Source organism: Abramis brama (assembly GCF_963993115.1).
Source record: "Abramis brama genome assembly, chromosome: 12".
Taxonomy (NCBI): Eukaryota; Metazoa; Chordata; class Actinopteri; order Cypriniformes; family Leuciscidae; genus Abramis; species Abramis brama.
In genome coordinates, this window is record NC_139974.1 from 23,206,376 (window position 1) to 23,219,502 (window position 13,127).

The 13,127-nt window shown below is 41.8% G+C and overlaps 1 protein-coding gene across 3 annotated transcripts in view; it reads right to left on the bottom strand.

Moving 5' to 3' along the window:
* The window catches only part of ptprua (protein tyrosine phosphatase receptor type Ua), a 339,059-nt gene that overhangs the window by 248,745 nt on the left and 77,187 nt on the right, over positions 1 to 13,127 (bottom strand). For all 3 annotated transcript variants that reach the window (XM_084132054.1, XM_084132053.1, XM_084132052.1), the window contains exon 2: positions 10,701 to 10,829. In XM_084132054.1, the coding sequence (XP_083988180.1) occupies positions 10,701 to 10,829 (129 nt within the window). The remainder of the gene's footprint in view (positions 1 to 10,700; positions 10,830 to 13,127) is intronic.

The following is a 13,127-nucleotide window of genomic DNA, read 5'->3' on the forward strand; positions in this document are numbered from 1 at the left end:
TCCATCCTCCCGCGACACAGAATATTTCTGCGTTCGAGGGTCGTGCATACCAGTACAAGGTCCTACCCTTCGGGCTGTCCCTGTCGCCTCGTGTCTTCACCAAGGTCACGGAGGTGGCCCTTGTTCCTCTGAGAGAGCAGGGTGTTCGCATCCTCAACTACCTCGACGACTGGCTCATACTAGCACAGTCCTGAGCTCAGTTGTCCGAACACAGGGACCTGGTGCTCAGTCACCTCAGCCAGCTGGGTCTTCGGGTCAACTGGGAAAAGAGCAAACTCTTGCCAGTGCAGAGGATCTCTTTTCTTGGTATGGAGTTGAATTCGGTCGAACAGACAGCACGTCTCACAGATGAGCGTGTCCAGTCGGTGCTGAACTGCCTGAACACTTTCAAGGGCAGAACCGTGGTTCCACTGAAACATTTTCAGAGGCTCCTGGGGCATATGGCGGCCGCAGCGGCAGTAGTACCGCTCGGTCTTCTCCATATGAGACCGCTTCAGCACTGGCTCCATGGCCGAGTTCCGAGGTGGGCGTGGCAATGCGGCACCTACTGGGTCCAAGTTACTCCGGAGTGTCGCAAACACTTCAGCCCGTGGTCGGACCCATTGTTTCTGCGGGCAGGAGTCCCCCTGAAACAAGTGTCCCGACATGCAGTGGTGTTCACAGATGCCTCTGCCACCGGCTGGGGTGCCACGTACAACGGGCATGCAGTCTCAGGGGTCTGGACGGGACCCCATCTGCATTGGCATGTCAACTGCCTAGAGTTGCTAGCAGTACGTCTTGCTCTGAGCCGCCTCAAACGGCGCTTACAGGGGAAAGACGTACTGGTCCGCACGGACAACACTGCGACTGTTGCGTACATCAACCATCAAGATGGTCTGCGCTCTCGCCACATGTCGCAACTCACCCGCCACCTCCTCCTCTGGAGTCAGAAGCATCTGAGGTCGCTTCGTGCCATTCACATTCCTGGTGCACTCAACACTATAGCCAACGAGCTATCACGTGCAGCACTTCTAGGAGAATGGAGACTCCATCCCCAGGCGGTTCAGCTGATTTGGCGTCGTTTCGGAGAGGCACAGGTAGACCTGTTTGCCTCCTCAGAGACCACCCACTGCCAGTGGTTCTATTCCCTGACCGAGGCAACTCTCGGCACGGACGCTCTGGCACACAGCTGGTCCCAGGGCCTGCGCAAATATGCGTTTCCCCAAGTGAGCCTTCTCGCACAGACATTGTGCAAGGTCAGGGAGGATGAGGAGCAGGTCCTGCTAGTAGCGCCATACTGGCCCAGCAGGACCTGGTTCCCAGAACTAATGCTCCTCGCGACAGCCCCTCCTTGGCCGATTCCTCTGAGGAAGGATCTGCTTTCTCAGAGACGGGGCACCCTCTGGCACCCGCGCCCAGACCTCTGGAAACTCCATGTCTGGCCCCTGGATGGGAAGCGGAGGTTCTAGGTGACTTACCCCAAGAGGTACTTAACACCATCACTTCGGCCCGAGCACCGTCTACGAGACGAGCTTATGCGCTGAAGTGGAACCTGTTCGTCGAATGGTGTTCTTCTCACCAAGAAGACCCCCGGAAATGTTTGATCAGAGCCGTGCTTTCCTTCCTGCAGCAAGGGTTGGAGCGGAGGCTGCAGTTTATGTGGCTGCAATATCTGCACATCATGACCCCATACTGGGTAAATCGTTTGGGAAGCATGACCTGGTCGTCAGGTTCCTTAGGGGGGCGAGAAGGTTAAATCCTCCTGGTCCTCCTTCCATACCCTCTTGGGACCTTACGCTGGTACTAAGAGCACTTCAGCTCGTCTCATTTGAGCCTTTGCAGTCAGTTGACTTAAAGCTTCTAACTATGAAGACTTTGCTTTTGCTGTCATTGGCCTCCATCAAGAGGGTAGGGGACCTGCAAGCATTTTCGGTCGACGAATCGTGCCTGGAGTTCGGGCCTGGTGACACCAACGTGGTATTGAGACCCAGGCCTGGATACGTGCCCAAGGTTCCCACCACTCCTTTCAGGGACCAGGTGGTGAACCTGCAAGCGCTGCCCCCGGAGGAGGCAGACCCAGCCCAAGCTTTGCTTTGTCCCGTCCGAGCACTCAGAGTGTACATAGACCGGACACAAAGCTTCAGGACCTCAGACCAGCTCTTTGTCTGTTTCGGAGGCCAGCAGAAGGGGAAGGCTGTCTCCAAGCAGAGGATGGCCCACTGGATAGTGGATGCCATCACCTTGGCTTACCAAGCACAAGGTGTGCCCTGTCCTCTCAGGTTGCGAGCTCACTCTACCAGAAGTGTTGCATCCTCCTGGGCTCTGGCACAGGGCGCCTCGCTGACAGACATCTGTAGAGCTGCCGGCTGGGCGACACCCAACACGTTCACTAGGTTTTATAGCCTTCGTGTGGACCCGGTCGCTTCCCGCGTTCTCGCCTCAAATGGTCAGAGACACGAGGGGGCCCCGGGTTAGTGTCGGCTTGCTGCGCCCACAAGTGCGCTAGAATTCTCCAGAGAGTCCTCTTAGTAGACCCTGTGAGTCCTCCGATCATCCCTATGGCGTCCGGACGTTGCGGAGTGTCCGGTGCCAGGCCTACGACTGATGTATCCTTGAGAACCAGCTCTAGACCTGAATGCCCATATGTGTGACCTTCAGCAGGTTCCATATGTGTGTTCCACGGCAAGCTTTTAATGAAGCCGGTGTCTTCCCTGGCAGAGTCCGCCCTGCCGTCCCTGCCAGTGTTGTTATCCTTCGATGGTGAGAGCCACTCAGGGACTCCGTATTGCACAGCCCTCAAAAGGTTAGTCCATACAGTATCTTCCACTAGACCTCTAGTAGGATGTGGATTCTGCAGTGTTCCCTCCTTTGTAAAAGAAGGGGGGCAGACTTTCCCAGCGTTATCCAATATTTGTCACTATAAAGGGGTTATTCGGAACTGTAGTGATGGACACTCTCTGGGTAAGCCCTGTCTCATCGCCAAGAAGGGTAAGATGGTTTAAGAGGCTTGCCCAGGGCGCTGGAAGTGGGAAGCGCCCGAAGGCGCTTTGGTAGGGATCCCAAAATCGTCGGTCACGACGAGACGTCGAGAGTGACCGAACGATAAGGGAACGTCTCGGTTACATATGTAACCCTCGTTCCCTGAGAGAGGGAACGGAGACGTCTCGTCCCGTCGCCACGGGCACTGTACCGTCGCTGGGGCCTGGGTCGCCAACTCGGCTCAACTCCTCAGCGAAAAATTGATTGCATCATGCACCAGCTGCTCATTTATACCCGCGCTGACGAGGCAGAGCAGCTGAATGCAATGATTGCATGCCAATGTGAAATTGGCTCGTTTAATTACACTCGAAGTAGATCGGTCCTCTGAGCGAGATCCCAAAATTGTCGGTCACGACGAGACGTCTCCGTTCCCTCTCTCAGGGAACGAGGGTTACATATGTAACCGAGACGTTTTCTTAAGTAGTATAGATTAGGTAGGGTGTGTTGAACGTTGAAGACTTTATTTTGTTTGTTGTGTCTTTTTTCTTTTCTAGTTGTATTAGTAGTTTATTGGAAGGGGATGCACGTTTTGTTTCTTTCATTGATTTAGCCCCGCTCAGGTTTCTACTCCTTGTGTATGGTATTTGTGTGTTTTTTTTTTGTTTTTGTTTTTTCTCTCTCTCTTTTGAGCATTTTGTTGTGAATAAATATATTCCTTTTTTTTTCAATTTAAACTCCCTTTGTTCTTGTGTTCTTTTGCACCAGCGCCTTAATCACGTTACCAGGGTTAAACGCGTAATACTAACTTCTGGGTTAGCCTACAGAAATATGTCTTCATTGCAAAACTCTATGCACCATGGGTGGTCTAACCTGAGGTTACTGCCTTGAGCTCTGAACATTACACAAATATCCACTCATATTTTCTGTGAAACGATCTAGGGCCAGTATGACTGACTCACTGAACTTAAAAGGTGCCTTATGGTTCATTATTCAAATGACCATCCATTTTAATAAGACCTGCACTAATGGCAGTGAACAGCCCATCATTATCTCTTCACTTATCACCCACAGAACCCCCCACATTCACCTGACTACCTGGATATCAATTATCCTGACAAGACCAGTCATCTCTGTTATGATGCCAGTCCACCCCTCGCTGTCTTTCTCTCGCTCAAATCCTGTCCAGAAATAGCCACAGTAGCTCATAGGCACAATCACGTTTTTTCTAGAGGCCCGCAAAGTGACAGCGTTCCAGCTTATAATGTTTCCTTCATGGTTTTACAGGAAAAAAAAAGAGCTTGGATTGTTTGTACGTCAGAGGAGAGGACAGCAGCAGAGGAGAAAACCATTGGTGAATGGCCTATTCCTCACATAAAGCTGTCATGGCACTATATTTCAGGTCATCTTAAGATTAACTACTTTTATGTTCTTCTTGGAGCCTGGCAATATAAATCACCATACACTTTTGTTGTATGGAAAGAAACAAACAGCTCGAACACAAATCTATTTTTGTGTTTTATTGAAGAAATAAAATAAAACACTGTCGGAATGACACTGGGTTGAGAAAGTGATGACAGAATTTATATTTTGGGGCAAAATATTAGGCAACACTTTACAATAAGGTTTCATTTGTTAACATTAGCTGCATTAGTTAACATAAACAATGAAAACAAAATATTTCTAAAACATTTATTAATCTTAGAGTGTAACTTTGCCTAGTATATGCCTACTTTGCCTCCTAGTATATGTAAATGAAAATTAATAATGTTTACTCATGATCTGTGTTGCCTGGACTGTGAAATTCAAGTTTATCTGTCAGAAAAAGTTTATTTGATACTTCATCTGGCAGACATTTGCTAGCTCCAGGGCTTTCGTAAAAACAACAGATTAGACTTCCGCATTTTTGTATATCCCTGCCCAAAGACAGTCGGATCGACAGATGTTTATTAACAGTTATTGTAAGGTTTATCACTGAAAATTGTATCATACTATGTCAACTTTAAACAGCATTATTGTAAAAATGGAACACTATGGCAACAGCTTTCATACCTGTACGCAGTGTTTTCTCTAGTCAGGTAGCACCGATTTCAAAACAATGTTACACCTTTCTACTTTTTAATAGGCAGCGAAGTTTTATTGAAAGCCCATTTTGTCAGCGGTGAAGTACCCCTTTAATGTAATGTTTTAACATTTACTAATGCATTATTAAAATCAAAAGTTTGAGCACTACAGTAGCTTCATGCTGAATTCCAAATTTCCAAAAGACATCTTCAAACTCTCAAAATGTCCCAGGCCTTCAGTTTAATTAGGATGTATTTAAGTCGGTCTGATACACCATGTCATCTTAGAGAAGTGAGTGCTACATTTTTTTTTTCAATGTCAGACAAGTGAATGGCTTCTCCTCAGCCTTCCAGCTCATGCTAAAATCTCAGTAATGCTGTCTTGCTTGAAATTACCAACTTCTTAATTGTTGCTTTCATGGAACTGGGAGAATGACTAGAGAAAACGTTGCATTCTCTTGTAAAAGTTTTGTGTTCTCATGTTGGTGATGGACATAGTATGAGATGGGAGGGGACACAAAAGTCCCCAAAGTTCCACAGAAATGTTCTCAGGGAAACACAAAACTTGTGTGTTCTCTTGCAAAAGCATTGTGTTCCTCCAAGAAACTTTGACTTTGCTTTCAAAATCAATGACATAATATTTCCTCCCTATCAATTAAAGGTGCGTTATGCCATGTCATAATTACCGTAACAATTCTGAACTGTAAAAAACTTTCATGTGCTTGTAGAACTTGTAATTACAACGTAAACTCATAATTTTCTAATCTCTTGCATTTAAGCATGCAAACTCACTGCAAATCAACAGTTAATGAAAGCATTACTTTTACATATTGTTTTCATTCCACCACTACTTTTGTATTAGAGTTAACATATTATTACAATTAATATTGTAGGCTTAGTTCATTTTGAAAAATGCTGCAAATCAAGCTCATTTTGCAACTTGTTGACCCGAAATCAGTAATCAAGAGTTTGCTGCACCAGTTAAACTGAAAGTGCCAGAATAAATCTTTGTCAAATATTCTACCAGAGTTCCTGAGATTCCACAGCATGACTCCAAACAGGTAAAAGTTTTCTCATTCTGATGCAAGAACAAACCTGCCATTAAAGCTTATTAACTCTGCCTCTTATTCCAATAATATATTCAATCCATTCCTCTAATCAACACACTACAAAGCAGCACGAAGAGCGGTAGAAAAGAGCAAAGCAACAAGCCGATAGGCTGAAAGCTTGTCTTATTACACCTTGACATCAAAGACAGCATTGCTTCCCCGCATCAACACAAATGAGCATCTCAATCTCGTCAGGAAACAAGGGGAAAATTGGCCCGTGCTAATGTGCCATTTAAATGCAAAGAGCAATTTCTGCAGTGCTAGCTAAGATTTTTTTTGCTTTTTTGCACCTGATCTTCAAAGGCGGCATGTCAAAGTTTTAGAGAAGGGTTGACGTTCTTGCAGCAGGGGGCAGTGGAAAGATCAGGGCACCACCCGTCTGTTTGAAGTCAAACAAAAAGAAAAACTGAAAACCCGACACTAGTTTTAATGATCTAGTATTTTGGCGGGTAAACAAAGAGGTGCTCTTAATAAACAGAATGTATTACTTCAACTTGCATTCTTCACTTAAATAATAAAGGCATTCAATTTCTGAAGATCATTCAGGAGTTTATGTGTTGTATGCTAGCAGGTGTTCCTCCTCAAATGCGGTCTTTACTTCATGAGTAATTAGAACACTGTCTGTACACCCTGTTAATTTGCATAAAGTTGACTTAAAGATCAAGAACATGCTGTCACATGTCACTGGAATTCAGCAACACCAGTTGAAACTAAATGAACTTCCTTTTACTCAGTTTATAGGTTTCAGTCAATACCTTTAATGTTTTGAAACACTTAAATGTAACTTGTCAGTGGACTTTTATTTCATGTAATAACATAAACACATTTTCCACCAAATTCTCAAGCTTCAAAAAGTTTATAAATACATTGTAAAAGTAATCCATATAAATCAAGTGGTTTAATCCATGTCTTCTGAAGAGTATAGAAGCTTAAATCCGCCAGAGAATAAAACATTTTAAAATATAATTGAAACTTTTTATCTCACAATTGTAAGTTTACATCTTGCAATTCTGACTTAATTTTTTTCAGAATAAGATAAACCTTTTGTGAGATAAACTTTTTTTGTGATAACGGAAACAAGCTTCCATAGAAGAGGCACGGTCGCTTTATGTGATGAAACATTGTTTCACATATAAACATTGATCGATGCACATACATAGAGCAAATCAAATATGGTAAATGGAAGCTTGAACGTACTTGCTTGACACACAAGAACAAAACCTCACTGGTTCTTTTGCGGAAGTACAAACCTGCTAGTGTGACACGTTCTCACATGTCATGCAAGCACTTCCATTTACCATATTTGATGTACTCTATGGGTTGTATGTGTTTGGAACGACATAATCATTTTTGGGTGAACTATCCCTTTAACAGTGTTATTTTATCAGGGAAACACCCTAAATTGGTAAATGCATTATACACATGGGGAAAACAGTTGATTAATCAATAATCCAAGCAGGTCCAGACTTTAAAGCTCTTTCTAAATCCATATTTGGACGTGGAGAGGTTGGGTAAAGTAATAATTACCAGAGCTTTAGTCCTGTCCGAATGTGCCATCTCAGTAATCTTTACGGACAATGTCAGGGAAAAGGTCTGGAAAAATTACCTAAGGTAATACTAATCCCGTGCGATTAGACCCGCTGTACATATGTACGTAAATATTTCGTCATTTCCTGTTTAAAAGTAGTTTTCCGCGGTTTTTCAAGTATGGAGACGCTTGAAAAAGCATTCAGTTGCATTCTAGACGCTGGGACAAGTCTGTGGCAAAACTCAAATGTTTTCCACACACCATTCAGATCAGAAAGAAGATCGAAAGCACTTGTTAGAGGCACGAAACATCTTTTAGCGTTAGGTAAGTGCCTATTACGAACACAATAATCTGAAGTTAATTAATACATCATTCAACAAGACATAACAGGTTATATGTGTTTGCGCATGTGATATCAAGAAGCAACGTAATACGCACATGACGACAGAAGGGTGACGGCGATGCGCAAATCGAGTTACCCCTCCCACTTCTGCTAGTTTTACTGAGATATCTTATCCTGTGCGAATTGGCCATTAATATTACAGACGTCCTGTGGTAAAATTACATTACTCCATCTACCCTTGTAAAGTTAATCCTGTCCAAATAGGGCTTAACTTGTACTTGGCCTTATTAAAAAGTAACATAGTTCTTGTAATTGTTTATCTATAGCATTTGTTACAATAAGGATATAATTACAGGTAAGACCATTGATGGCCCCTCATTACCATGCTTAGGTCAATGTTAAAGGCCCCTTGCATGAAAATTTCACTTTATGAGGTTTTTTAACCTTAATATGAGTTTCCCTAGCCTGCCTATGGTCCCCCAGTGGCTAGACGTTTTGATGGGTGTAAACCAAGCCCTGGGTATTTTTGAGAAAAATGAAAGCTCAGACGGGCGAATCTAGAATCTTCCCCTTATGTCGTCATAAGGGGAAAGGTCTCCTCCCCTTTCTCTTCTTTGCCCGCATAAAGAATTTGGTGGGAATATGAGAATATAGGCGAGTGCGATATTGGTTTTTCCTCGAGAGACATCATGGCTTGCAAACGAGCGAAGCATGGCAGTTGCTCAGTGTTTGGATGTACAAATGAACACAAAAGTATTTTTTTAGTTCCTAGTTCCAATCTCTGAAGAACCAGTGGGTTATGTGAATTTCTGATGTGTAATTGTTCAAGTTCAGACAGATAATCTTTCTCTCAAAGTCGTTCAATACTGTTTATGCATCAGTAAATCAAGCCAGTGACTAAACGATCAACTTCACGTCGTTTCTCTTAGTAGGATGAAAATAATCTTACTTAAACTGTGATTAATATACAGAAAGCGATCAAAGAACAATCCCTTTCCAATCGCCCAAGCTGTCAATCACACAGCGCGAGTTTATCTGGACACTTGCCAAAACTCGTTATGAAATCAATGACGCTGTTACGCTGCACAATGAAGCTCTTACTGTACTTACCTCATGTTTGCATTGGTGAAATCATTAGTGAGAGTGCAGAAACTGCATTGCAATGATACGATCTTCATTCACGCGATCATGCAACCTTTTATGTGATGGGAATAGATCTAAATACTTAAAAAACTTCTCACGATTCTTTAATCCCGATAGCTGTAATAGTAAAAACGTATTATAGCTGTAATAGTAAAAGTTTTCGAGAGAGTTCCACATGTTCTAAATATTTCATATGCAAGCATGTCAGCCAATCACAGCAGTGGGCGTTTACACTGAAGTCTCACAGCAGACCCCTTGATCCTTTCAAACAGAGCGTTCAAATCAGAGGCTAAAATCAGGCTAGGAAATATGCCTTTTATTTCTAAATTATAACAACTTTTGATCTAAAAAACATACTAACAAGGGCACCCCAGGAAACATTATAAAATAATAAAATTATTTAACTTTTTTTTTTCTTTCTTTTTTTATCAATAGCATTTGTTATGAAAAATAGCAACCTACACAGTTATAAACAATAGCTACAACATGCCACAGTTGTGGCCAAATATAAATCTTTGGTGAAAAATTTATTCCATAATATAGTATCTATTACTACATCAAGTTAGTCAAAATTTCACAATAAATACAACAGAATGTGATAAATTCTAGTAAAGGTGGTCATGAGTAGTTTAAAAAGCTTTCTAATTTATGTTGGTGCAGGATGTTTTCCCCTCTTTTCATCAGTCTTTTTAGTTGCTGTTTTTAGATCATGTTTGTCTTTCTCTGTAGTGTTTTACTATTCTCAATAGAATTTAAATCTAATGGGATTTTAAATTTTAATGGGATGCACATTTTCTAATCAGTGACATGATAGAAACAGCTCGCGCAATTCTTGTGCGCTTTTGGAAGGTACCTACAATGGATTAGTTTCACACATGCCTCAGACTCCAGGTTCCACGTCATTCGACGCAGCGTGGAGTTCCCTCGAAAGAGAACTAGTACTATTACTTCCTATAGGTACTAGGTGTAAAACAAGACATAATTAATAAGTGCATATTTTAAGGCAAAATGTGAAAAGTGATTTGAAGAGTGTGAAAACTTGAAATGCAAAAGATGAATAGACTTTTCACAGAAACATCAGTATTCTTCAGAGCTTCTATTTTCTGTTAGACCTGCATTACACTCGTCTCTGTTTCTCAGTTCCACTTCATTGACATGCTGAACATACCCCAGTATGGATCAATAATATTGAGCAAATAGCACCCAATAAACTAAGCTGTTGTCTCAATTGAAGTGTCTTTAGCAGCTTTGATGGAATTTAACCCTCCAGATAAGTGCAGTATTGGACGGCCACTCAAAGAAATGTCAACACAAAGTGTCTTCAAGCCTCTTATGTCCAGTTAACAACATCACGTGCCACTATGGATCCAGGGTAGTGGACATTTTATATCACAGTATGAGTAGTATTAGATCACAATTATGGTACCCTGTATCACAGTATAGTTATTTGTTTTTGTCTTTTATCAAATGGTTTATATAATAATTATCATGTGGTGATTTTTGAATAATCCAATGAATTAAATACACACACACACACACAAAAAAAAAACGCAACTCACCTCGTATAAGGTCAGAGGTCATGTGCGGCCAGCTATAGGTCCGTACAAGCTGCCAATCAAAATCATCTTCCTGTGCCTGTCTGTATTCACAGAGGCTGGGGTCGGAGTCTTCCTCAAACGTGCAGCCAGCTAGAGAGAGAAATAACACAATTTTAGAAGAAAAAATATATCTAGATGATCAATTTGCATTGCATTTTGCATTTGTAAGTCAGTATAACTGATCTTTTGAAACATTCTGAAAACTCATACATTTCAACATTATTTCCTACTTGGGAAAGTGCAACAGAAGTCTTCTCTAGTCTCTAGTTGAACTTCACATTTGTGACCCTGGACCACAAAACCAGTCACATGGTTAAATTTTTTGACATTGAGATTTATGTGTCATATAAAAGCTGAATAAATAAGCTTCCCATTGATGTATGGTTTGTTAGGGTAGGACAATATTTGGCCGATATACAACTATTTAAAAATCTGGAATCTGAGGGTGCAAAAAAATCTAAACATTAAAGTTAATCTCCTTAACTTTAGGAGAGAAAATCTCCTTTAAAGTTTTCCATGTATGTTCACGATTGTGCTGCATCCACTCACAAAAATAAATGTTTTATATATTTATGGTTGGAAATGTACAAAATATCTTCTGGCTATTGCCACAAATATACCCGTGCGACATGTGACTGGTTTTGTGATCCAGGGTCACATTTTAACAATGGTTTCACGTGTATATGGCGACACCCAGTGTGACAGTTTATGATTTCAAATGCAAAGAGATCAGTCAATCATAATTTAATTGAATTGAATAAAGAGCTCTTAAAGGTACAGTAGCAAAAACTTACTGCAATTGCAAGGGTCAGGGAGAGGTTGACAAATTCTCATGTGATACTAAATTGCAGCTGTTTTTAGTGCAACAAAACCTGACCAACATCATAATAGGACTTCAGAGAGGAAAGTAAAATGATTTAAAAAGAGTCGATTATGACCTCTTTAAACAACAAATAACCAAAAGCTCTACATTTTTGATCATACTCTGAAAACTTTTTATGAGAACAGTGGGAAGATTGTTGCTTTAGGCAGATGATGCATTTCTGTAAATAGCTTGTGAGTTTGCTTGCTTTGTAGTGGAACCTCAGGGCTGTTGCGTTCGAGTAATTAAATATTCCGCACAAAACTATGGTTCACTTTGTAGCTGTAATCTTTCAGGACTCTTGTTTCTTTCACTGAGAAGAAAGACTTTGTTTAGACAGACAGAAAAAAAAAAAAATATTTTTTTTTTGCCATATCTGACTCAAATCTGAAAGAAAAAATATATATTGGGGTTTTTTTCAACAATAGGCCGCTGTACGTGAGCTGTATCGTTCAGTTTCGTTCCGACAAACGGGGCACTAATTTTTCTTTTGCTCAATATGTTCAACGTTAATAAAAGGTATCCAAGCAAAAAGTTCTCCACGCATTTTCCTGCAGTTAATGAGAAAAGTGTATTTATTGGCGCACTATTTTGACTGCGTATTGAGACGTCTAAAACGGTTGAGCTCGATTTTCAACCAATCAGCATCGAAAATGTAAGTAGGTCACAGCCGAAATCAAGCCAATATCACTACGCACATGTAAACAGAGGAGGACGTAAGCAGCGCATCTTCATCTGATAGCGGCGATCAAGCTCGATTAACACCCGTAAAGTGTATTCTTCATGTCGGAAAAGATGGTGGGAAAGGTCCGCAGCCCTTTACTGAAGTCCGATGGGAAAAAATCAAGCAATGTGCGTAGGAATGGCTCAAAACGTCGGACACTACGGAGCTAACGTTAGCTATTGCTAATAAACATGTTGCCCTCCTGGACAAACTGGTCTCTGATGTCCCAACAACTACGGGTTTCACCCGGCCTGATATCGGCGTTTTATAGACAAAAAAAAAACGCTTGACTTGTGTGTATGTGCGTGATGGGTAGGTTAAGGGGTTGGGTTAGTGTGTGTGTGTGTGTGTGTGTGTGTGTGTGTGTGTGTGTGTGTGAGAGAGAGAGAGAGAGATGGGTAGGTTTAGGGGTCGGGTTAGTGTGTGTGTGTGTGTGTGTGAGAGAGAGAGAGAAAGAGAGAGAGAGAGATGGATAGGTTTAGGGGTCAGGTCAGTGTGTGAGTGTGTGTGAGGAGAGAGAGATAGGCCGCTGTCAGTAGCCTAAAAGAGGCCTAGAAATAGGGTTTCGTTCCACATATTTAATATCAGAAATATATAGAGATTCCTTAGGAAAAAGTTCTCAACACACAATCTTGCAGTTTTTGAGAAAAATTATGCTAAAGGTGCCCATTTTGAAAAAAAGGGAAAACATAGGGAATTTTGCACTTTCAAACCTGTAATAAACCCAAAAATGCCGAATTACCACTTGAAGTACAAAATAAAATTTTGAAATTTTAAAACAGTTTGAAATGTGTGATATACC